The sequence below is a fragment of the Leucoraja erinacea genome, chromosome 3, assembly GCF_028641065.1.
Source record: "Leucoraja erinacea ecotype New England chromosome 3, Leri_hhj_1, whole genome shotgun sequence".
Lineage (NCBI taxonomy): Eukaryota > Metazoa > Chordata > Chondrichthyes > Rajiformes > Rajidae > Leucoraja > Leucoraja erinaceus.
The window spans coordinates 52474220-52500937 of record NC_073379.1 but is presented as its reverse complement, the minus strand read 5'-3'; the positions used below and the strand labels follow the sequence as shown (position 1 = coordinate 52500937).

The window sequence follows — 26718 nt, the reverse complement described above, 5'->3', positions numbered from 1 at the left end:
AACATAGTACCTCTAGCATTACCTTTTGAACATACAGTAAAACCTCGCCCAGTCAGAATCCTGGAGCAGAGTTGCTGAGAGCTCAGTGGGACCTCCCTTACCACAGGGAGGCAGCAGCCCAAGAAGGCTGCCTGACACCACTATTTCCAGCGCAGCTGTGCATCGGCAATAACTGCTGCCCCTGCTGCTGATTCCAGCATTCAGAGATTACGAGCAAAATGGAAGGCCTGGGGTGTCGGGTTGACAGGGAGAAGTAGCCCCGTCTCATTCTCAGTGAGACTCCCACAACCAATTGCCTGCTCAGAGGTCAAGGTGAAAGGCCATCAGCCTTAAATGTTAACTCCGGTTCCCCTTCAAAAGGCACTGCCTAACCGGTTGAGTGCACAAAGTTCTTTATAATAACTAAAAATGCTTTTTGTTACTGCAAGCTAAAAATACTAAAGACTGTTACATTATTTATTAAGGTTATGTGTCGATCGAATCAATTGCTTGACAATTTCAATAACCTCTGCAATGCAATTTGCAGTATGTGTTCTTAAAGAGAGAGTAATGTCCGATTACTCTGGGAACACTCCATTCACTCTTAACTGAAATCTGTTATAAAGGGATCCGACATAACATCTGTATAAAACAAAACAAACTGTGCCTGCTGACTGTAGGCTCATCAAAACATTAGCCAAAAAGTTAATACCTGTTGGAAGAGATTAGTCCACATTCATCTCGTTATCACTTGTCATCAAGCAATACTACCATAGAGTTTTAATATCACCCAATAAATTGAATGCTCCACTCATAAATTTCAAATCAATAATATAAATAGAAAATTGCCAGAAGCTGTAAACTGTTTATGATCCAAATATTGCCAAACTATTGTTGTAACTATCTGTTTTAATGAATTGAGACCAATTGGATACTAGTCCAACTAGATAGCACGCCATTTTTTCTCCTTGCACCATTTTAATCACTAAAATGTTCCCCCTTTTTTAAATTTACAAGCCAGTGTGAGAAACAGCAAATTAAAATCTCAATAACCAATAAGATGTGGATGATTTGCATAGAAAAAGAAGATAGATGAATACAGTTATTACATACAAGTTGCCAGGCAGAAAAAATAGAATTCCCATTTGTGTAATTCCACAGGATATCAACAGAATTTGAGCCAATGGAATACATTCAAATGTTATCATTTTATATGAAGGGATTTCAGGAACCAAACGGCTTGCAAGTTTCCACAATTAGCGATAAATAGGAAGGAAAATTCACTGTTGTAGCGCGACGATAAGTCCGAAATGAAGGCGAGGAGCCAGGTGTTTCGGGAGGTATTTTATTCGCTGTCGTTCTCCTGACCAGGCGAGTCTGCAAGAGAGATTGCACCTAAACCCATGCCCTTTATCCCTGTAGCTAAGGTTCGCCCCCGGACTCATCCATTCCCGTGCCATGGGGTTCGATAGTGGAAATGACCCGACCCTTGGGAGCCGCCACAGGACCCCTCCCCCCCGCCAGAAAAGGAGTCACGAAATGCACCGGCGGGCATACAACCCGACCGGACCGCATACGGAAGTCGGCCGACAGAGGGGCCGGCGGAGGCACAGGCCGAGGGAGCTGCGAAAGGGGGCGACCTCGCGGCCGAGGCTGGGCAATGTCCAAATGTTCCGGCTTTAACCGGTCAATCGACACGGCCTCCAGCCGGCCCCCCTGTCCAACACAAAGGTAGCTTGTCCGTGCTCCAGCACCCGGAACAGGCCTTCATACGGCCTTTGGAGCGGCGTCCGGTGGGCATCACGGCACAGGAAAACATAGGGGCAGTCCCTGATGGCGGAATGTCCTTGCGAAGACGCTGTAGAGTGGACGAGGGCATTCTCTACTGCCCCAGCGCTGACGGCACAAACTCCCAGGGCACCACGAGTGGCGACCTGTAAACGAGCTCCGCTGAGGACGAGGCCAAGTTCACCTTAGGCGTAGTTCGGATGCCCAGCACGACCCACGGCAGTTCGTCCATACAGTCCGGGCCGGAGAGTCGTGCCTTCAACGCTGCCTTGAGCTGCTGGTGGAACCTTTCCATCAGGCCGTTTGCCTGCGAGTGATAGGCCGTGGTGTGGTGCAGCGCACACTCAACAAGTGAGCCATCGCCGACCACAGCTCAGAGGTGAACTGTGGCCCCCGGTCCGAGAAGATGTCCAGCGGCACCCCAAAGCGAGCAATCCAGTGCGCGGACAACGCATGAGCGCACATAGCGGTTGAAGTATCGGCCACCACGTGAACGGTCCACCATCTTCAGGAGGTGGGCGATGCCCCGGGACGGCGGGAGAGGCCACACAATGTCCACGTGGAGTTGGTCGAAACGCCGGCGTGGAAGACCGAACTCCTGGAGGGGTGCCCGGTCATGGCGCTGGCTTTTTTGCCGTCTGGCACGGAATGCAGGTGCGGGCCCACTCCTGCCCTTTATCCCTGTAGCTCAGGGCCGCCCCTGGACTCATCCATTTCCGTGCCGAGGGGTTCGATAATGGAAATGACCGACCCTTGGGAGTCGCCACATTGTAATGTTTATTGAGAACACAATTTAGCTTTAAAAAAAGCTAAATTATGGCCAGCTGTGTCACAATGCCTTGACATCTCATCCAATGAGACAACTCCCCCTTTAATATTACAGTAAAATATATATTACTCTTAATTATGAGATGCCAGAAATATGATCATAAATCAAGTATGCCCGATTCAATTGAGAATGCTGGCACAGTACTAAAGTTTGACAATAGAAAAGTAGTAAGAGACAAGCACTAAAAAAAAATGTTTATAGCTCGAGTAGTAACAGAAAAAAACAATAGCTTAGAATTCCATACAGCCTTCAACAATAACTTACCTCTTCCAGATGATTATTCAGATCCATTATTTCTTTGCGACATCGTTTCAACATTGCTTGGTCATCCAACACTTCATTCACATGAGGCGTGTTCTTCATGAATTTAGCAGTGCTTGCAAACTAATAGGAAGAGAATGATTTACTCATTTAGTTTGCTTCTGTTAATTAGAAAAGTTCCATGCCCTCAAAAAACAGTAAAAAAATAAATTAAAGTACTTGTACTGATGAGAAATGACAGCAGTTTCACAGGATGATCAAAACCAATCAATGCCCGAGCTGTTAAAATTTTCATAATTGCAAATGTAATGGCAATTTCTTCCTTTTCCAATGTCCACCTTTCCATTGCCATTACTACACAGGTAGGTAGGAGTGATCTTACACAGATTAAAAGAACAGATCTTCAGTTGTTATTTCAAATTTAATTGATTCTTTATTGATCATACCAGGTTCTCCTTATTCTCATACAAGCTGTAACTTTCCATTCTCTCCCGTCTGGTAAGAACTGTGTACTCTCTCCGTCGGATCTGATCATCCCTTATCCGCTTGCTATATGTAACGCTCTTCTATGCATCAAAGGCCCGCCCCCAAATGTTCAAAATAAGACTGCTAGAAATATCTAGAGAAAATAATATAACATGCCAACAGCTAGCCCAAGCATAAATGGCTCCTACAGCAAAGTTATTTTAAAATGTAAGCACCAACATTCTGCAACCGTGTCAAAACAGGAGCATATGATGAAACTTTTGACCCCTCAATACTTTAGATACTTTGCACGACTAAAACAATACCAATCTGCACATCTTCCCTCCACTTTGTTTCAACATAGAAAGAATACCTTGAACACCCAGTGTAAAAATTTCCACAGAGAACAAACAAGCTCAAATTTCCACTATAGTTAAGAGAACAAAATGCAATTAATATTTGAGAAGATGAAAGACTGCAAAGCATTTAAATACAAATAAATTACCGTAGTCTTAAAGATGAAAAGGAAACAGAGAAGATGGGAAGCATTTCGAAAGGCAAGGACGCAAAGGTTTTGCTTTAAGAATAAGGAGTAAGCCATTTAGAATGGAGACGAGGAACTATTTCTCACAGAGAGTGGTGAGTGTGGAATTCCATGCCTCAGAGGGCGGTGGAGGCAGGTTCTCTGGATGCTTTAAAGGGAGAGCTAGATGGGGCTCTTAAAAATAGCAGTCAGGGGATATGGGGAGAAGGGGTACTGACTGGGGATGATCAGCCATGATCACATTGAATGGCGGTGCTGGCTCGAAGGGCCGAATGGCCTACTCCTGCACTTATTGTCTATTAATATCAAGGCAGTAAAGACAGTCAGTGCCGAGTGAGAATTTGCACTCCTCAACTCAACCCGAAGTGGCGGTGCTGCCTGGCAGCTGCGGCTCGCCTGTAGTCCGTCTGTTTTTTCTATTTTTGGTGTTGTTTTCTTTTGTGTTTTAATTAAAGTTAGTTAAATATAGTTTATTAGGTTGTGTATGTGAGAAACATGGTTTTAGTCTCTTCCTTCGGGGGATGCGACTTTTTCTTGTTGTGTCCCCTGTCTCTGTCTGCGCTGAGGCCTAATGGCGAAGCTGGCGGCCTCGGGAATGCGGCAGCGGCCTGACTTGGAGCAGTGGCGGCTTTCCGGAGGCAGCCCGACGGAGCAGTGGCGGCGTTCCGACTTCAGAGCTGTGGCGGCGTTCCGACTTCGGAGCTGTGGCGGCGCTCTGGCCGCGGGGCTTACTTACCATCACCCGGTGGGGTCACAAAATCGGAGGCCTGGATCGTCTCAGCGCAGAGGGAGAACAAGGAGGGAAGAGACAAAGACTTTTGCCTACCATCACAGTGAGGAGGTGCCTGGTGAACTAACTGTGGTGGATGTTAAAATTGTGTTTATTGTGCGTTTTTGTTATTTTTATTATATGTATGATTGCTAGGCAACGAAATTTCGTTCAGAACGAAAGGTCTGATTGACAATAAAGGATACTTTAACTTGGACTTTGACGATCAGTTGGGGTTTTTTCTTATGACTTTCAATACAATAAGGGAGGCCAAGCAGTTCTGAAAATGAACCATTTATGCATGTAAATGAGTCTTCCTAAAACAATTGCTCCTGCGGTAAAGAAGGGGCTCAAGTCAATATCCAATAGCACCTAGCAGGAAAATATAAGAGTGTTACTTAAGTGTTCCTATCACTAAATTTTAACAGAACACATAAGAAATCACGGTAAAATGGGAATGAGAGTGGAATATAAAATTAAATTGGCAAATCAACAGGAAAGCAATATTGAAAACAAAGTTTTGAACCATTCTCCTCTGAGTTTTGGCTGAATGGGTTCGAGCTGAACATAGTTGTCAAGGAGGATCATCCATCTACATTGCTTCCCACGAGTCATGAGAAAACATAAAAATGCTGGGATTTGCATCAATTAGTGAGCTACAGGACATAAATTGCTGTATGTAGAAACAAGGAATCGCAGATGCTGGTTTACTAAAAAAGACAGTGCTGCAGTGACTCAGAGGGTCAGGCAACATCTCGGGAGAACATGGACAGGTGGCATTTTTGGTCAGGTCCCTCTTGATAAAACAGAGTTATTGCCTGACTGGTTGAGTTACTCCAGCACTGTGTCACAATTGCTTTATATATCTTTAACATATAAAATTATGCAGGAAAGATTTTGTTGTTTACCCCATTTCAAAAATGCTAACTTTCAATTATCTTAAGGTAAGCTGCAATATACTTGCAGGAGTTTAAATAAGAAATCCTAGTCATTCTACAAGAGGCTGGTACGCAAAGCAAAGGAATGCACAAGCAACATTCCTGGCTGCTTTCATCATGAACGTCCAGAACATTTAGTTGGTGAGTATTTCAAGTTGTGGCAGAAACGTCTGAATAACTTCCTTAATTTTTAATCTGCAAGTACTGTGCGAATTGCAAATTCTTCCTCCCTCATTGATAAGCAGGCTTGAGGAGTTAAAGGATCACATGCACCAACATAGCAAAGTTATACAGTGATAGCTCATATAAAAGGGCTCATTACAGAATAGAAAAGTGGATTATCTTACCTGAAGAGTACTGAGAGTTTCCTCAAAAGCAGCTGGAGTAATTGTGCAAATAATTAGTGTCCTTGCATTGCCGCCTAATGAGTTCTGGAGGATTCGAGTCAGCTTACTGTCTCTATAATTTACAAATCCATTGCTAAAATAGAAAAATAAATCAGAATGAAGAGATAAAAATGAAAACACAAGACTAGATCACATGAAATGCTTACATTACTTCAAGCAACAATCAACTCGCTCTTCAGTCCCATGCCAGACCCCTAGTGCAGGGAACACTGGCTGAAGACTCGCTGAAGTCTTAACACTGGCTGAAGACTCGCGTTGGAACATTCCATAAGCCACTAAGATTTTTGTTTGTTGTACGGTAGGAAACCTCAGACTTTGGGGCACCCCAAGAAGAAACATGCGCTCTGGTTCAATTCAGGATTCAGATGATGACAGTTGGTTTCAGTGAGAATTCTATACAATAGTTCACTGTATTCCAAGTTATTTTTTAGTAGAATGTAATATTCACCCAAGAAACTGTAATCTCTAGAAGTAGACCAAGGTAAGAGAGGGTAGTAATTCCCTCTGCTTTGTTCTTTGCCCAAATTTCCTACCCATCTGCAGAGGAATGGAGATGTCCACATCCAGAGCAAAATTCAGGAAATGCCAAGTTAACTTGGATTAGGCCAGCTTTTTTCCACACAGTACTTGTAATCTTCACATATCTATTTGCTCGAAACATTGCACAATACAGTTTATAAGGAATAAAAAACAAGGAATATCTGAAGAAGGGTCCCGACCCAAAACGTCACCTATCCATGTTCTCCAGAAATGCTGCTTGACCCACTTAGTTACTTCAGCACTTCCGTTATTATAAAAATACAATTAGTCAACTCTTGCTATTTTCAATCAATGCTCAAATCTTATATCACAAATTATTTCTATAATTTAGGTGTTACAATGATCGAATAATTAAATGTCAGAACCTGAAAAAGAAACCAGATGTTTTTAAATGCTTTCCTCTAAATTTCACGATATAATCACTTCATAATAAAATCACTCATTTCCATTTCCATGCAGATAAAATTGAATGCAATGATCATATATCTCCACAGGAATAATGAAATGCTACATGGTCAACTAAAAATATGATTAATAGCACAGTAGCTGAATACTTACTTAAGGGAATCTTATAATTACTGTGGGCTGCGGGGAGGGGCAAGGACAAGGATCATAGGTGCGGTTTATGAAAAAGTCTGCAATTCAGAGATAAGGTTGAGCAGATGATCATGGAACCATCCAGGGGGTCATCTGGTTTGGTAGATGACCAGAGGTCACATTAGGAGTCTCCTACCAGTGTGAAATAAGGGCTCCAAAATGTATTTGAAGGATGGAAACATAGCAAAAGAAGAGGGGCTTCAAATTGAGTACACAAAAATGCTGGAGAATACTCAGCGGGTGCAGCAGCATCTATGGAGCGAAGGAAATAGGCAACCTTTCGGGCCGAAACCCTTCTTCAGACTGGTCAATTACTTCAAATTGAATAACCTGCTATTTACAAGATGCAGTAAAAAACACTGCTAATCTGTTATCTAACTATTTGGAAATAGCGGTAGTTTGGCATCAGACTGTAACGTTTTTAGTGATCCCCTCCCACTTCCTGATGTCTGGTTACCACGGTCACTTTCAACATACCCGGCTCACTGGAAAATATTATCCAATGTAACACCCATAAACAAAAGTGAAATAAATGTCTGGAAAATATGCCAATGTGACATTTCACTTCTGAGCATTCTGATATTATACGGCAGTAAGCCTTAGCAGACTAAGCACAAGTCTTTGGCGAAACTGTCGTTGAGTCTACACTTGGTCTCACCAATATACAGGGAGCCACAACGGAAATCTTGGAGGGTAATGTGTCGGATGCGGAGACTGGAGGGATGAAAGGCGACGATCAGGGGAACTCTATTCTTGATCCAACGGGAAGTGGGTGAAAAAGATCGAGTAGACGCGGGTGAGACATCCATGAAAATCTATGAAAGCAGGCAAAAACCACGTTTACTAAAGAAAGATGAAGTTTTGGAGGTCCAAGAATGAAAAACAACGTATTGGCAGTAGATGCAGCAGAGACAAAATAATTATGAGTAGGTGATAGTGTCTTAACTGTGAGAGTTAGTGGGTCTGTGGAAGATGTCAGTTGATATTCTGTTCCCTGTGATCCAGAAAAGGGGGAGTGGTGTCAGAGATAGTCCAGGTGAATCTGAGGGATTGGTAAAAATTAGTGGAGAAGTTAATATCAACAAGTTCTGCACGAGTACAGGATGTGGCTCCGATGTGGTCACCGGTGTAGCAGAGAAAAATTTGGGATTTTGGCAGTGTATGCTTGATCTTATTTTAGTTAGTCCTATTACTGTGACAGAAATACCATTTAGTGTAGGTTTTAAACATTCTACCATGGTCATATACCGGCAGTGTAAAACACAGCAAGGTATTTATTATTCCACATTACATTATTGGAATGAATGGAAATGTTGTGGCATTAATACACAAGCAAAAAAGAAAAAAAAATGTTTTGTAGCAGCAGAGGAAAGTTATTTTTGATGTTGGCTTCATCAATGTTTAAAGAGACAGTCAAATGAGCTCCAGAACACAGTTATATCAGCATAGCTCGTTTTGCTGGAAGGAGAGACTGCTCAATTCCATCAGAAATTTGGCAGAGCCAATGAGGCTTTGCCATAGGGAATGCACTGATTTGCATTGCAGCCACAGCTTTCAGATACCAGTGAATGATGGGTAAGACAAATGGGTAATTTAAGCATGTTGGGCTGCACATGTTAAATGTCCCGTCTGCAGCATATTCAGAACAGCTAAACAGTTTCTTACCCAGCTTGACCATCACTTAGCCTCTTAATAACTTGTCCGAGCACAAACAAACTACGGTTGATATTGCATCCTTCCTTTAAACGAACACCTATTATAAAAAGAGAAAACTTTCTCTGTTCACAGAAAAACGAGCAAGCAGTTTAGAGCAACAATAATGCCATTCAAGTAGAAGACGAAAAGCAATATAAAGAAACTTAAACACTAGAGCAAGGTGATGATTTCCTTAACTGGCAAGAATCCATACATAGCACCAGAATTAGAAATACACATAGAACTCCCTAGCAAAAAAAAAACCTTGCAATAGCTCGAGGCCATAATTAACACTGGTGTTAAGAACTATAAAAAGGGATAGACCTTCTATGGTATGACTTGGAAAACTAATTTCTAATAGCTTACTTACCTCCTTTTTTGCCATACATGTTTCTTCTCAGAGTCTGCTATACTCATTAATTTCAAATCAATTTGGGGCAGTTCAGGACACCTCCATAAAATTGATTTATCTTTAGCCATGTATAAATATTAACCAATTCTTCCCTTTTGAAATTTTAATTTCCATTTGCATAAAGTAAATCTGAACAAATTATTATTTTTTGTCAATTTTGATGTTAAAATTGTTTTAAAAAAAACGATGTGGCTCTGTTATATCTGCAATTATAGTTTGGCAACTGTGCAGTTAATGATTTATTGTAGCAACATAATTCACTGATATAAACTGGGTGAACATTTCACATTAGTTTTTTGAAATTCCCAGTACTTTTGAGCCTTGCAAAATGCAACATAGTTGGTTTACACCTCGAAAAATGACACTCCCACTGTCAGAATCTGAGATAAGACCAACAGATTGCCAACATACAAAATAACCAAAGGAGTATGTGTAAATGCTTTTAAAAGGGTTGTTTTTATAATTTGAAGAGCAATATTTTCAAATATAATTTAAACTTTGATTTAACAGATGAGAATTGGGGCTTACAAATACAACTTTTATAGCTAGGAGCCTGAAAGAAAGTTAAACATTATAAAATGTTTAATAATATGAGGAATAAAAGAATAGGATGGAGATTAATTCTTCAACATTTAACTAGAAGTTTAAGTACCTTCTGCTCCTGTTTGACTGGCCCGTTCACTGCCTGCCAGATCGACCAAATTCTACAAAACAAAGAATTTCCTATTTAACTAATTTAAGCTGCAGTTTGTGACGATAGCAAAAGGAAGCTTATTGAAGTTATATATTTTAATTACATTTCCAGTTCAATAATTCAAATATTCGAAAGGCCGAATGGCCTGCTCCTGCACCTATTTTCTATGTTTCTATATAGTCCATCTAATGGGCAAACCCACAAAAAGCATTCTTGCAATAACAGTAGACCAGTATTCAACAATATTCTCGCCTTCATCAGATATTCAGAGACATTATATTACATTCCTCTATCTTCAAAGATTAATGAATGGAAATAACTATTTTGGGAATAAAGTTCACCAGCAATGCACAAATCATTTACAAATCATTAAAAGAGAATGCAACTCAGAAATTCCCATCTTGGAAGAAATCAAACTTTGTTTAAGATTGGAAAGTAATGGAGCAAAATCTCAACAATCCCACATGTCAGCCGCTACTGTGGGACCATGTGAAATGGGATAAAAGGCTGAACACCAGCAGTTCCTTACAAAAACACCAACCACAGCCAGAAATATGATATTTCGGAATAAACACAATATACAAGTTAATTGAGTAAGATGGAGACGCATTAATCTCACCAGATGGGCAACCATAACAGCTTCATTGTTTTTATCCCTGCTTTCCACAATCTGAAATGCAAAAGGTTCATTAAATCAGTGATCTTCAAAATGAATGACTGAAAATTAACAACATGCAAAAACAAAAAAGGTTCAAGACATTTCTATAAAAATATGGAATGGACAATTTTAACAAAGCAGTAAAATAGACACATCATTGATTAAAATCCCATTTCTAAATCAAGCATACAACTCTACTATTTAAATTAAAAACATACTAATGTAAACCATTCATAGTATTGGTACACATGCATGGCTTACCAACGAGGATTATCAGTAAAATAAATTGTTGTTCTCTTCAGAGTAGATAGAGATATGAAACAACCTTCTAAGTTTGTGCATCACTAACCATTATTTATTCCATTCAAAGACATATGATCCTCAATTTAAATTCACAACAAAGCAAGCTGAAGTCACAATATGCCAGAAATAAGTTATGATGGTTTTCTAGAGACCTTTGTACATTCCATATTTCATTTAGTTTAAATAAACAATTTTAATGGAACTTAAAGCACTAAAATATGAAAATTGAACCTTTCAGGTCTTTAAATCAGACAAACATGAAACAGAAAGGTATATCATCTCCCTCCACTGATGGTGTCAGTTAAAGGCATTTTCAAGGCCTTAGTTGCTTCAGATTTCCTGCATTCAAGTAATTCACTTCAGTATTATTTTATTGTATTGTTTTTCCAGTTCCTCATAAAAAGGCCCCGTATTACAATAGATAAAGTGCCCTTCTCACTTTAGTATTATTTAATTATATTGTTCTTCAGCACTCTTTATTACCGAAGACACGGTGCCCCTCTCGTTTATTGTTAAGACTGGATGCCAGTATATCCTCATTTTGGGGCCCCAAGTACCAGAGAATCCTGTGCATCTATATCAAATTCTGTTAAATTGTTCAGAAGATATTTTGAAGACAATTGTTCAGAACACAATTCAGAGATGTGCAGGACAAGATTTTGATTGTGTTTTTTTTTATTTTTAAAAAGAGGGTGTCGAGTGTCTGGAACACTCTGTTACGGCTGGTGGTGGAGACAGAGACAAGAGTGGCATTTAAGAGACTTTTGCCAGATAAGGATTGATTTTGGCATCATGTTCTGCACAGACATTGTGGGCTTAAGGGCCTCTTCCTGTGCCTCACTATTCTATGTTTTAATGCACATTCTTTGGCACAACTGAAACAATAAATTTAGGATATGGACAGCTTTATCTTACCACTCTAAAAATTGTATGCGATCGGCTACTCCGTTCATTCATTTTGGTTTCTCCATAATGCCTGTTTTCTGCAGAGATAAATATATTGTAACAACATGAAGGATTTTCACTGTCATAGAATGGTAAAACAAATTATTGTAGCTAACCATTAATAGGTTTTTTTCAAAAACAACAGTCTGAGATACAATTAAAATGAAGACACGTTCCAGAGGCCATTTTCAATGGGGCTGTTTTGAGGATGAAGGACCACAGGTTGATGAAACTTTGGGCTTTGATGAATACCAGACTTTGGTAAAGAGGGAACGTCAAGATAAGGTGTCTAAGGTTTACTTCTCCAAATTTCTATATATTTAATTTTAAGTGTACATTAGGGGGCATTTATGGAAGTCAGAGAGGATTTTTTGAGGATGCAACTAGGAGAATGGACAAGGGAGAGCCAGTAGATGTAGTGTACCTGGGCTTTCAGAAAGCATTTGATAAAGGTCCCACATAGATTAGTTGGCAAAATTAGGGCACATGGTATTGGGGGTAGAGTGCTGACATGGATAGAAAGTTGGTTGGCAGACAGGAAACAAAGAGTAGGGATTAACAGGTTCCTTTCAGAATGGCAGGCAGTGAATAGTGGGGTATCGCAAGGCTCGGTGCTGAGGCCGCAGCTGTTTACAATATATATTAATGATTTAGATGAAGGGATTACAGGTAACATTAGCAAATTTGCAAATGACACAAAGCTGGGTGGCAGTGTGAACTGTGAGGAGGATGCTATGAGAATGCAGGGCGACTGGGGCAGGTTGGGTGAGTGGGCAGATGCATGGCAGATGCCGTTTAATGGGGCCACAGTTTAAGAATAAGGGGTAAGCCATTTAGAACCGAGATGAGGAAATACTTTTACACACAAAGAGTTGTGAGTCTGGAATTCTCTGCCTCAGACGGTGGTGGAGGCTGGTTCTCTGGATACTTTCAAGAGAGCTTGATAGGGCTCTTAAAGATAGCGCAGTCAGGGGATATTGGGAGAAGGTAGGTACGGGGTACTGATTGTGGATGATCTGCCATATCACATTGAATGGCTTGAAGGGCTGAATTGCCTACCCCTGCATCTATTGTCTATTGAGAGGTGGTATGCTTTTCCTGTAAAATGAGGGAAATTAGGGAAAAGTCAAGGAGGAATGTCAACTGCAGCTCCTCTCAGACTGGATTGGTTGGAGCAGCAGTTGGACAGACTGAGTATACAGGGCAGAGGGGGTTATATACAGTAGTTTCAGGTAGCTGGAACAAGATAGAAAAGTGATTGCCAAGATCATCCTCATCTCAGCTCGCAGTAAAAGGCAGGCAGTGCAGAATTCTCCTGTGACCATCTCCCTCTCAAGTAAGTATACCATTTAGGGGCAATGGCGTCTCAGGAGCAAATAATAACAGCACCACGACAGTGGGACCACATCTTGCACTGTTGAATTTCAGGGTAGGGCTCTATCTAGGCTAGCCACAATGATTGAGGACTCCATAATGAGCCATAGAGTGAGGCATTTCTGTGGCTGCAAGCAAATTTCCACGGTCTTTTGCATGCCTGGTGCCAAGGTCAATGATGTATTCGGGAGCGAACAACCACAAGTCGTGATCCATATTGCTACCAATGACATATGTTGGAAGGGAAACGATGTCCTACAAATATAATTTAGGGAGTTAGTTGGTACATTATATGACAGGACCTCCAGGATTGCAATCGCAGGATTATTACCTGTGCTGCGTGGCAGTAGGGCAAGGAGCAGACAAGTCCATTTGGATACGTGACTGATGAGTTGGTGCAGGACGGATAGCTTCAGATGTATGGGTCACAGGGCTTTAATTCCTAAACATGGAACCTGTACAATATGGATGTGCTGCACCTAATCTGGAAGGGAAGCAAAATTATTGCACGGTTTGCTCGTCCTAATGAGGGATTAAACTAGAATGGCAAAGGTTGGGAACAAGAGCAGATCGACAAATGGGAGATAATATGACTTGTAAATCTCAGAGGAACGACAGGCAGGAAGAGATTACTGAACAAAGCGAAACAGAGAGGCTGAAGTGTGTTTATTTTGATGCAAGTAGTAGTACGGGTAAAGTGAATGAAGCTAGAGCCTGGATCAATGCATGGAGCTATGATGCTGTGGTCATTATAGAGACTTGGTTCTGAGAGTGACAAGACTGACTAAGGTTTCATAAGTAATAAAAGAGGAGGTAAAAGAGTTAGATGAGTGTTATGAATTGCATTACAAATGAGGGAGAATATCACAACAGCACGCAGACTGAAAGGTCCATCTACTGAATACAAGTTGAGCTATAAAAAAAGGTGCAATCTCTCTAAAAAAATCATCCATTAAGCCCCAATAGTCAGCAGGAGATTGAGGAATAGATATGTAGGCAGAATTATGAGGTGGGAGGTGACTTTAACTTCCCCAATATTGACTGGAACTTCATAAGTGCAAAAGGCTGAGATGGAGCATACTTTGTTAGGTGTCTTCAAGCATGTTTCATGAAACAGTATGTGGATAGTCAATTTGAGGAGGGACCTAGTATTGGGAAACAGGTGTCTGATGAGATCCTTGGGAACAATGATAGTTCATAAGAAAGTTATGAATAAGGACGTCTGGATTTTGGTGGAAGGTACTAAATTGGATGCAAGGCAGATTATAACCTTAGCCAGGAGCTGGGGAGAGTAAATTGGGAGCAGCTGTTATTGGGTAAATTCACAGACAAGGAGTCACTTAAGACCAACTGGTCAGAGTTCAGGACAAACATGCTCCAGTGAGGAGGTAGGATAAGGATCGCAAGGTAAGGGACCCTGGTTGACCGAAGTGTTTATAACCTTGGTCAATAAAAAAAAAGGAAACAGATGCTGTGAGCTATATATCGGTATAGCTGACTTTAGCGGTAGATAAGTTTCTGGAAGGATGTAATGTTAAAATTGTACAAGGCATTGATGAGGCCAATTCTGGAGTATGGTGTACAATTTTGGTCGCCTAATTATAGGAAGGATGTCAACAAAATAGAGAGAGTACAGAGGAGATTAACTAGAATGTTGCCTGGGTTTCAGCAACTAAGTTACAGAGAAAGGTTGAACAAGTTAAGGCTTTATTCTTTGGAGCACAGAAGGTTAAGGGGGGACTTGATAGAGGTTTTTAAAATTATGAGAGGGATAGACAGAGTTGACGTGGAAAAGCTTTTCCCACTGAGAGTAGGGAAGATTCAAACAAGGGGACATGACATGAGAATTAAGGGACTGAAGTTTAGGGGTAACATGAGGGGGAACTTCTTTACTCAGAGAGTGGTAGCTGTGTGGAATGAGCTTCCAGTGAAGGTGGTGGAGGCAGGTTCGTTTTTATCATTTAAAAATAAATTGGATAGTTATATGGATGGGAAGGGAATGGAGGGTTATGGTCTGAGCGCAGGTATATGGGACTAGGGGAGATTATGTGTTCGGCACGGACTAGAAGGGTCGAGATGGCCTGTTTCCGTGCTGTAATTGTTATATGGTTATATTGTTATATTTATATGGTTAAGGAATTCTGAGGGCTAAGATATACATGCATTTGGAAAGACTGGGATTGTTTAGAGATGGTCAGCACGGTGTTGTGCTTGAAAGATCATGACATTAAAATTATGGTATTATAGACAGTGAAGAAGATTATCTAGAATTTTTGATCAGCTGCACAAATTGGTCGAGGAATGGCAAATGGAATTCCCTGATTAATTCAGGGAAGTATTTTTAAACCGGGGAAAGATTCTCTCAGCGAATATTGGGGACCTTGGGAGTGTTGTACAAAGTACAGTTTAATGAAAGTGGCACCACAGGTGGCCAGGATGGTAATGGAGGCTGTTAACACTCATTAGTAAGGGTGATGAGTATATAAATTGAGATGTTATGTTGCAGTTGTACAAGATGGTAAGGCCACACTTGGAAAATTATATTAAGTTTTGGTCACATCATGAAGCAGGAAAGAGTGCAGAAAAGGATGAGGATGTTACCAGAATCCAAGGGCCTGTTCGAAAAGGAGAGGTTGAGCAGGTTAAAACTTTATTCCTTGGAGTACAGGCGACTGAGTGGTGACCTTAGTGGTATATAAAATCACAAGGGGCATAGATAGGATGGATGCAGTTTTTTTTGTTGCAGTGTTGGCGAATCTAGGATGAGAAGGACATAGGTTTAAGGGGAGAGGAGAAAGATTTAATTGGAACTAAAGATGCAACTTCTTCCACACTGACAGCCATACATATATGAAATAAGACATTTGGACAGGCATACTGATAGGGAAGGTTTATGGGCCAAACATTGGCAAATGGAACTCAAATAAATGGATATCTTGGCCGGCATGGACGAGTTAAGCAGAAGGGCCTGTTTTTGTTTGGTATAACTATGACCCTCAAATAGGTGCAAAAAACAATCAATATCATTATTTGAAGAGCAGGGAATCCCTACTTGCAGGAACTTATTTATCTAACAAAGAACATCTGAAAATGCATATCTGATGAAAGTAAAGCCAATGTTACACAAGCAAAGTTGTCACATCTTTGGGATTTTGCACCGACAGAATATTGAACCATCAGTTAACATGCATCTTGGTGTTAATTTAAGGGAGTAGTAACCATAAATTATTATCTTTTGAATAGCATGATGAGATCCTTGATATTTGCCTGGATGGATGCATGGAGGAGAAATTGACCTCTTATCCAGAGGACAGTATTACACCATTCCCTTGGTATTGCATTAAAATACTAACCAGAATTACGAGCTTACTTCTTGAAGTGTGGTTAAATGTACAAGTTAAGTGAAAGTATGACCAACTTGTGCCACCACACTATACCATTGAAATTTATCAACGCAAAAAAAAAAAATCACAATTTTAATCTTACTTTCTCCTTTCTTGACATATTTCATAACGTCCTCGTAAGTTACAGCCACTTCTTCAATCAGATCAGCAACATAAATAATTCTCTGAAAAAAGAGCATTTTCAAGTTGACAAAAGAATGAGATTCAATACCATTTCCTTATCAGGATATTGGTCTTTAATGTCAAGATTATAAAAGTCAGTCACAGTCACAGAGCACTGGTGCTTCTCAGGTCTCTGATTTAAATGAGGAAATGTGTGTGTAAAGTTTTGCTTTGTGAAAATGACAATATGCTTATCAAAACGATTAAAACATACGAGGATGAAATTTCAAACTAGCAAAGAATTAATAGAAAATCAAGATAGTTTACCTACACAAAAAGAAAAGTGAATGTCAGTGCATTTAGAAGCACCATTTAAAAGCATAATTAGATGTACTTGCCTCCATATCTTCCCTAACTTCCAGAGGTCTTCGTTTTGAATCACTAAGTAAATCTGATACAGATTCATTGTAAATTTCCATGTAAGAAACACGCAACAGAAATTCTCTATTTGGCATCTGAAAAAGAAACAATCAGCAACACCGAGTCACAAAAAGCTGTGATGACAGATGTAAGTGAGGCAAAGTTAAAAAAACAAGAATTTATGAAACAAATGAGGACAAATATTCCTGTGATATTCAAGAGTATTTCAGCCAATTACTTTTCTGTCTTTCGTAAGATTATATCTGGATGTTAAGTCCACAGATCAGAGCTGACCTGGGCATTTAGAGCATTGATTTTCTATCCTTGCTACCTTTCAAATTGCAGTCAATATCATATAGAAATGGCAGCCAGACTGTGCACAGAATTTTTATTAAAAATAAATTCAAAATATTTGTTAGTTGGTCAAGAAACAAGAGGAAGAAATCTAAATATTTGGGAATTAGGGGATGCTCATGCAATCTTGTAACAAAAGTACAAGGCTAACCCATTAATGAAAGGTCCCAAATGGAAATTACACAAATGCATATTTAAAATAATGAATGTCTTACTGGAGAACAGTGGATATGCTGACATTGCAAGAAGGAAGATTCATCACAACTGGAAGAGCCGACTTCAGCACTAAAAATAGTCACATTTCCAAAGAACAACATTTTTCCAGCAGTAATCATGTAAGTGTTACTTACATCTTTAATAACATTGAATAAATTACAGATCGCCAAACAAATAAGACCAGGAGCATTTGCATTTCCCATCATCGTATAAGTCTTTCCAGAAGAAGTCTGTCCATATGCAAAAATAGTGCCTAATAAACAAAAATATATTAATACCAAACCCATCCTCCTCAAATATTGCCATTTTACATCTTAATCCATTCCAGTTTCAGTCAAAATGTTACCAGTTTTCCTCACTTGAAGGATTCATCAAATTAAAATCCCTACAAAAGTGAATCTGGCGAAATGGTGAAAAAAAACTACCATATATTAAAATCATGCCAGAGGTGGCTGCATTCTGCCCAATGTTGAACAGCTATGGCGTTCTTTCCGCTGCAAGGTCTTTAATTCAATTTGATATTTAAACAGTAAATATTTCAAGAAATCCATAAAATCCTTTCAAACAGAAATTTGGTCTATATAAATACAGGATAGCATCAAATGTATTAATAAGATTCTACCCCAGCTCAGAGGATTTGAGCTGTCACAATCCTTCAAAATTCAAGAAATCTTATCCAAAAAATGTAAGTGATTATAACTTGGGCTTAAAGCTATTTGTAAAATTATCTTCATGAAGTAGAAAAGTCAAATGCTGACAGCTCAAGAGTCATGAACGTTTAATTGTCATAGGTACCAAAATAGAACAATTAAATTCTTACTTGCAGCAGCACAGCTGTGGTCTGTAAATACAGTACTCAATAGATAACAAAATTAAAAACAACCAAAAAAAGTTCAATGATTAAAAAAAAGATTGGTGCCAAACAAAGTAAAAACCCCAAGTGCAACCAAGTCATTCGGAGTTCAAAGTTTAGTTGGTGTTTATAGCGTTCAATAACCTGTTGTTCGGGAGAAGCTATTCCTGAACCGAGAGATCGCACTTTTCAGACTCCTACATCTTCTTCCTGAAGACAGTAGTGAAATGAGACCATGATGATGTGGGTCCTTGATGATGCTGGCTGCCTCTGAGGCAGTGCATCCTATAGATCCCTTTGATGATGGGGAGGTCAGCACGCATGATAGACCGGGCATTGTCAACCACTTTTGGTAAACCCCTACCTTCATGTGCAAGCTGCTGAAACAGGCAGTGATGCAGCAGGTCAATATGCTCCCTGCAGTACATCTGCCGAGGTTCAAGAGAGTATTTGTTGACATACCAAATCTCCTCAATATTCTACAGCCTGTGTTTTAACAGACCAAATGGCTCAATTTAGAGTGGAGAGCCAGTGTGATTGCATCCCCGTTGATCCATTGTGACAGTATGCAAGTCGTAGTGGGTCGAGTTTCTTACAAAGGAAGAAACAAAGAAGATTGTAAAAAGTGGTAAACACTGCCCAGTCACGGGTACCGACTTCCCCACTATCAAAGGGATCTACAGAGGAAATTCCTTGTATGTGAACACTTGACCAATAAACTTATTAATTCATTCATTAGTCGCTGCATCAAAAAGGCAGCCAGCAACATCACCCACACCATGTTGACATATCTCATTTTACTCCTGCCATCGGGAAGAAGTAATGTTCTGGTTCATGAGCAGCTCTTCCCAAGTACAGGTTCACAATCTTTTATCTGAAATTCCAAAAACTGAAAAGCTCCGAAAACCGAACATTTTTAACTGCCGGGATCGAGGCGCAAACTCGCGACCACGAGCCGAGCACTCGTGGCTGCAAAACGTTAAAATCTACACTATAAATCTTCCATTCCGAAATCCGAAAAGTGTCTGGTCCCAAGGTTTTCGGTTAAGAGATTGTGAACCTGTACTACAACCTCCAGAGCTACAAGCTACAGAGACTTGTGGGCATTGTTTTGCCCGTATACTATTTTTGTTTGTTTGTTTCTTATATATACATTGAACATTTTTGTCATTTATTATGGTGTTTGCAGAGTATTATGTTGAGATACTTGTCACGTGTAGCAAGGTGCAGCAAAATGTTTTGCTCCACGCTGTCGTCATCAAAAAAGACTATACATGACTACAATCAAGCCGACCACAGTGTACATATGCAGGATAAACAATATAATGTTTAGTGCAGGCTGCTGTTGAAATAAAGATTTAACAGAACGGAGCAATTAGAATATAGCAGACCCACTTTGTGATCAGCACGCAAGAGTAGCCTAGCTTCAGTGCCTTGTTGTGCTGCTGCAAATTAGAATTTCATTTTCCGTTTTGGGACAATAAACACTCTCGACTCTCGAGTTGATGTGCACCATAACAAAACTAACAAAGTACTCCATCACCAGGTTTTTTCTATCAGAAATTTAAAATTAGAGGGTTAAGTATACTCACCGTTATAGCCTTCAGTTATAGAACACACAATCGAATGTGCAACTTCACCATAAACCGTTTCCGTTGTTTCATTTGAATGGAACACTCGGTCTGGAAAACATTTGTCCAGCGCAGAATAAAAATTATTAACTACCCAATAGCAACATTTTCTCATTCTATAACAAGTCAGCCATTGGGTGGCGGCAGCAGTGGCTACCTCGCCAACAGTCTGTCTGTCCCTTCCTTCTTTTATTGATTGTTTGTATGCATTAAATGTATGTTTTTAGTGTTTTTTAGCTTGTTTTATGTGGGGTTGAGGTTGGGGGAAACTTTTTCTAATCTCTTACGTCCATGCGATTTTTTTCCCGTATCGTATCTCCGTCCGCACTTCGGCCTAACGTCGAGGCCTTTGCCAGAGACCGGCTTTTGAAAACTGCGGTCGCCTACGAACTTAACATCACAGTGCCTGCAATCCCTTTGTCAAGGATCGAATTCGGAGCTCCGACTATGGGTGCTTGCAGGCTTAACATCACGGAGCTCGCGGGCTCTGGTCAGAGACCGACTTCGGGAACTCCAAGCCATGAGAGTTTCGACCGCCCCAACGTGGGGGCTTTGACCGTCGGCTGCGGGAGCTTCGATCGCCCTGATGGATGGTACGACAGCCTGACCGCGGGAGAATAAATAGGAAGAAGATTGGACTTTTTTTGCCTTCCATCACATTGAGGAATCCGCTGTGATGGATGTTTATGTTAACTTTTATGTAGTTGTGTGTCTTGTTGCTTCTTTTTTTGTATGGCTGTATGGTAATTCGCATATCACTGTACCTTAATTGGTACATGTGGCAATAAAAGATCTTTGAAACCTTTTGAATCATACTCAGTCAGAGAAATTTAAATGCTAACTCACGAAATGGCATGACAAAAATTGCATTGAATGGCCATCTTCTTAATCTGACTTTGACAATGTACTGCTACTAAATCAATAAATAGCGACACTTAAAATTGGCATGACCTGGAGTGGCCTGAAAATGTTATTAATTTTACAGAGATGTTGACATTATTTGCCCTACCCATTTGAATACCTGCATCAATCAACTGCACCAAAATGATGTTGTTATCATTCCCAGAGGTGAGCAATGGATAAGACATACAGTTAGTGATTTATGCTTACAATAAAACGTCAGAAACAATTGAGCTCCAAGCTATATGCTTCTGTATTTAGATTCACTGATCAGTAAATCACCGAGTTAAGAAACAAGCAATACGTTGTTACCTTTCAAACTTGTGATTTGCAACAAAAACATCTTGGGTACTTACCAAAAATAAACGATTTGCCTCCATTAATCTGGGAAATAGTTTGGTTGTCTGTTTTCCAATGAACAACAGAGCCTTCACCATGTCCTTGTGGAGATTTCTCTCTGATGGTGAATAGAGAGACGTTTGTGAGAAGATCTGAATTGGTATTCAGGTGAAGACATACATACAGTGTTTTGCAACAAGAATTACTTTCAACTACTCTTGGAATCACATCTTTGTATCCAGTGGTCTTATATTTTGCCTCTTACGTGCATCATTTTACATCTCCCAACAATGACCACATTTACAGATACTCAGGCACTAAATCTAAATACATTTATTCAGAAATTAATGTTTAAGTCAGAAAGGGCCATCTGCTGAACAGATCTTTGCGTCGCCATTATCCAGATCAGACTTCAACATTCACAAAAGACTGCCATTTAGGCAAGTCTAAGACAATATCTTACAAGGGCACTCCTTTGCATAGTGTGCGAATCACATGACTAACTCTACTAACATTGCCCACCATGACAAGATAACATTGCAATACATCAAATACCGGAGCTCCTTTATCAAAGAGTACATATTTTAACAATACTGGAATACAGCAATATTGGAAGGATATCATGATCCGTATTGGGGGGGGGGGGGGGGGAGAAGGTACGTGGCCTACTAAGAATGGTGTAAGACTGAGGGGTGTCTTTTGATCCACTTGCTACTCACCTACATATAAAGTCGGGAAAAAGAAGTAACGAGACTAAGAAATAACTTCCGTAGGATCAACACGCTGAATACCCGAGGACAAGACTCTGGATGCATGGAAGATAATTATAGTGAACTGTTGAGTTGGGGAAACTATGTGGGGAGCAGGGAGGGGAATATAGAATTCAATACATGAAGTTTGTAAATGTCTTGGAAAAGGCTTAATGTTCACTGCTGGTCTCATGATGCAAGGAAACATAAGGCTGGGTTAGCATTCTGTAAGGGTTTGCCAAACAAGTGAACAGGTGGTGGTGAAAGGGAAAGGAACTGGAGAATTCAATGTTCATGCAGAACAGTCCTTATCTAAAGCATCATCTGTCTATTCCCTTCAAAGAAGCTGCGTTGCCCACCGAGTTCATCCTACACTTTCCATTTTGTATAGGGTGATTTCACTAAAGGTCACTGGAGCGTAGATCCGCACCCACGTGACCAAAAATCTCAAGTGGAGGACACTCTAGAGTTCCGGTACATGTTAGTGGATGGGAAAACACGCATTTTCCCACCCGTTAAAAACATAGAAAACGGCCAGGTTTTGATCTGCAATTTATTGTGCCAGTCGGGGTGACCGTGAGGCACGGCTACCTAGGTTTACAGGGGAAAAAAAAAGATAGAAACTAAGGTAAATTAAAGAGGGAGCTGAAGGTGCCAATCCAGCGGAAGTGAACAGCCGACATTTGCCATGGAGATTTAAAGGTCCAAAATATCGGGAATTATCGCTTTTGCTCACTGAATTTCATCAAAAGTAAGTCAATAATGCCTTACTTTTGATGAAATTCAGTGAGCAAACGCGATAATTCCCGATATTTTGACCTTTAAATCTCCACACCCATCCATCATAGTGCAAACATAGTGCTCCACATTCATCTTTTACTGAACTCCCATTCATCCTGTACTGATCCCCTCATTCATCCTGTACTGATCCTCATTCATCCTGTACTGATCCTCATTCATCCTGTACTGATCCCTCATTCATCCTATACTGAGCCCCTCATTCATCCTGTAGTGATCTTCCTTTCATCCTGCAGACCCTCCGATCCACACTGTACTGACCATTCATCCTGTACTGATCCCCCCCCCATTCATCCTGTGCTGATCCCTTCCCCCCCATCCATCCTGTACTGATCCCCCCATTCAATGACGAATAAAACTAATTGTATTGATTGTAGTCTGAAGAAGGGTCTCGACCCGAAACGTTGCCTATTTCTTTCGCTCCATAGATGCTGCCTCACCCGCTGAATTTCTCCAACATTTTTGTCTACCGCGATTCATCCTGTACTGATCCCCCCCATTCGTCCTGTACTGACCCCCCCCATCCATCTCGTACTGAACCCCCCCATTCAACACCACTGACATCCCCCGTGCTCTACCCTCACAATTTTACATACTCCAACCAACACGTACTAATTCACCTGCCTCAATCCATCCATTCCGCACCGATTGCCTTCTCAACCCCCCCCCTCGCCATCTGTCCACCCCGCACTGATTCACACAACCCCCTTCCCTGACCCTATTGTGCTGGTAATGTCTTCAGAGCGAACATTGACTATGTTTGATAACGGAATGCAATCAAATGTGTTTTAATTCCCAATGTTATTATTTGTTTTAGTCCATAAAGATGGATTAATTAAATTGTGAACACGTGAAACATTAAAACCGCAGTGTTCGATTGTCACTGCTACCATTGACAGGTTATTACAGAATTCATTTTAACTGCAAATCAATGCTCTTAATATGGAGTATCAGTACTGTAGTTATTTAATGAGCAACATTCACAACTATACATTGGATTTATCCAGGTTTTACTTCTACAGTCGGTCATATACATCACAAAATTGGTCAGGAGATATTTCAGTTGAAATTTTAACGTTAATTCTGAAGTGGGAATGATGGAAACAGTGTTTATCAATAACTTTTTAAATATCTGGTGCGTACAAACTGGGTATCTTCATTGCTGTTCACACCACCTACATCTAATCTGAATGTCCAGTAATGTGGCGTTTTGACACCTTTAAACATATTACCAAAAGAACATTTGCTGCAGTTATGTCCTTTGGCCATCTGTCAGATGGGTATAGTCAATTTTAACAGCTATTATCATAAAATGCCTTTAGAAATTTCCTTGCAACCTGTATATTTTGTTATGGATAAATTATGTGGGAAGCCAGAGTGTTTCTGTGCCAAAATATACTTGCATCAATCTGTAGTGTGCATGGTTAAGTATATATGTAGTGTGCACACATGCACACTACACTTTTGTCTACCTTCGAATTTACAGCATCTGCAGTTCCTTCTTGAACATAATATGTGAATGCTTCATTGAGCATAATTCCGATTGGTAACTACGCACTTCGTCCGAGCACATTATCGCACGCGTCATGCAAACCGTCTTAAATGACCACCTATACTGTCATTTGTCAACCTAAAGAGCTGTCAAGGTTGCCCGACTGGCAAGAGGGAAAAAAAGTTAAGTGAGAGCCCTGTATATCCCAGGGTACTCAAGGAGGTGGCTCTAGAAATTGATGATAATTTTCGTATGTTCTATAGATTCAGGATCAGCTCCTGTGGATTGGAGTGTGGCTAATGTTATCCCACTTTTCAAGAAAGGAGCAAGAGCAAAGGGGGAAATTATAGACCAATTAGCATGACATCAGTGGTGGAGAAGATGCTGGAGTCAATTATTAAAGAAGTAATAACGGCACATTTGGATAGCAGTAAAAGGATTGGTCCAAGTCGGCATGGATTTATGAAGGGGAAATCCTGCTTGACTAATCTTCTGGAATTTTTGCGGTATGTGACAAGTAAAATGGATGATGGAGAGCCAGTGTAGCTGGACTTTCAGTAAGCCTTTGATAAGGTCCCATACAGGAGATTATTGGGCAAAATTAGAGCACATGTTATTGGGGCGGACTTGAGCGTCCAGGAGCGGAAAATAATGCAGAAAGTTATGACCACTGCTCAGTCCATCATCAGCTCTGACCTCCCCACCATCGAAGGGATCTAGCACAGTCGCTGCCTCAAAAAGGCTGTCAACATCATCAAGCACCCACACCATCCTGGCCACACACTCATCTCTCTGCTGCCAACAGGTAGAAGGTACAGGAGCCTGAAATCTGGTTCAGGAACAGCTACTTCCCCACAGTCATCAGGCTATTAAACTCGCCATCAAGCAAACTCTGAATTATAAAAGAACTGGACAAGCTAGATGCAAGAAAAATGTTCCCAATGTTGGAGGAGTGCAGAATTAGGGGGCACAGTCTATGAATAAAGGGGAGGCCATTTAAAACTGTGAAGATAACTTTTTCACCCAGAGAGTTGTGAATTTGTGGAATTATCTGCCACATAAAGCAGTGGAGGCCAATTTACTGGATTAATTTAAACGAGTTAGATAGACCTCCGGGGGCTAGCGGAATTGAGGGGTATAGGGAGAAGACAGGCACAGATTACTGATTGTGGATGATCAGCCATGATCACAATGAATGGCGGTGCTGGCTCGAAGGGCCGAATACCCTCCCCCTGTACCTATTTTCTATGTTTCTATCCAGTAAGCCTTGGCAGACCGAACACAAACGTTCAGCAAAACTGTCGCCGAGTCTACGTCAATGTCACGTCGGCAATAGTCTCAAGACAGCAACCAGGAGACAACTGAGAGATGGGCAAACAATTAACGCGATCCACGCGGGCAAGTTATAGCATCAACCCGCAAAAGTAATGTTAATATAATGTTGAGTTTCCGGCGGACCCCTAGCGCCAGGGGTAGGACCAGCCGCCTTGGAGGTTCGACGGCCAGTCCTCCCGTTCACACATTCAACCCCCCCGTGCAAAAACCTGAAGTTTCTGGGATCTTTCCACTCTTCTCTGTACTATGATCGGGATAACATCAGACTCACCGAGAGCTGGGGGGTCTCAGGCGGACGCACACCTGAACTGCGCCCTCCTCCGCCATCCTTCCGATTCACGCCGCACCCAGGGCCCTCTGTCTTCCTCTTGGCCGGGGCCGCTCCGCCAGACTCGCTCTCTACGCTCCGGGTGTCGCCCCTGCTCTCTCTCTGTCGCTCTTTCCTTCTGCCGGGACCGAGCAAACTCCCGGTGTCTCTTCCACGCTCTCTGCACCGGGACCAGGTGCACTCCGGGTGTCTCTCTCGCTTTCCCTCTCGGCACCGGGTACGTTAAGGACGTCTGTCCATCTCTCCCTCCCTCTGCGGCGGGACCGGCTCCACTCTGATGTCTCTCGACTGCGCCGCTCGCAGGATCGACTCCCCGGTTTGAATTTGCCAGATTCGATCTGATTGGCCAATATCCCCAGTTCCGTTGATGACTCACAGCGCGAGCTGGTGGGCGGAGCGCGTGCGCTGTTCCCTCATAAACGGGGAAGGGCGGTTTCCTACTCAGCTCCAATTCAATAACTATAACCTTTGGTCCCAACACAGTTATCAAGATTTAATTTCACTCTTCTCTTTTAACATCCCAGCCCGATCATAGACCAGCGCCCTACATCCTGCGCCAATTCCTTTTTTTTAAAAACCCAGACAATAAACTCAATATG

General features: G+C 41.1%; 1 protein-coding gene across 1 annotated transcript in view; it reads right to left on the bottom strand.

Annotated features, from left to right (window-relative positions):
* The window catches only part of LOC129695585 (centromere-associated protein E-like), a 99583-nt gene extending 73130 nt beyond the window's left edge, over positions 1-26453 (bottom strand). The window contains 12 exon segments of the mRNA XM_055632668.1: positions 2861-2980; positions 5921-6053; positions 8783-8870; positions 9877-9928; positions 10538-10588; positions 11795-11862; positions 16685-16766; positions 17103-17219; positions 17829-17947; positions 20140-20229; positions 21435-21535; positions 26063-26453. Coding sequence (XP_055488643.1) covers positions 2861-2980; positions 5921-6053; positions 8783-8870; positions 9877-9928; positions 10538-10588; positions 11795-11862; positions 16685-16766; positions 17103-17219; positions 17829-17947; positions 20140-20229; positions 21435-21535; positions 26063-26118 — 1077 coding nt within the window. The 5' untranslated portion in view covers positions 26119-26453.
* Positions 26454-26718: the final 265 nt, after the last annotated feature.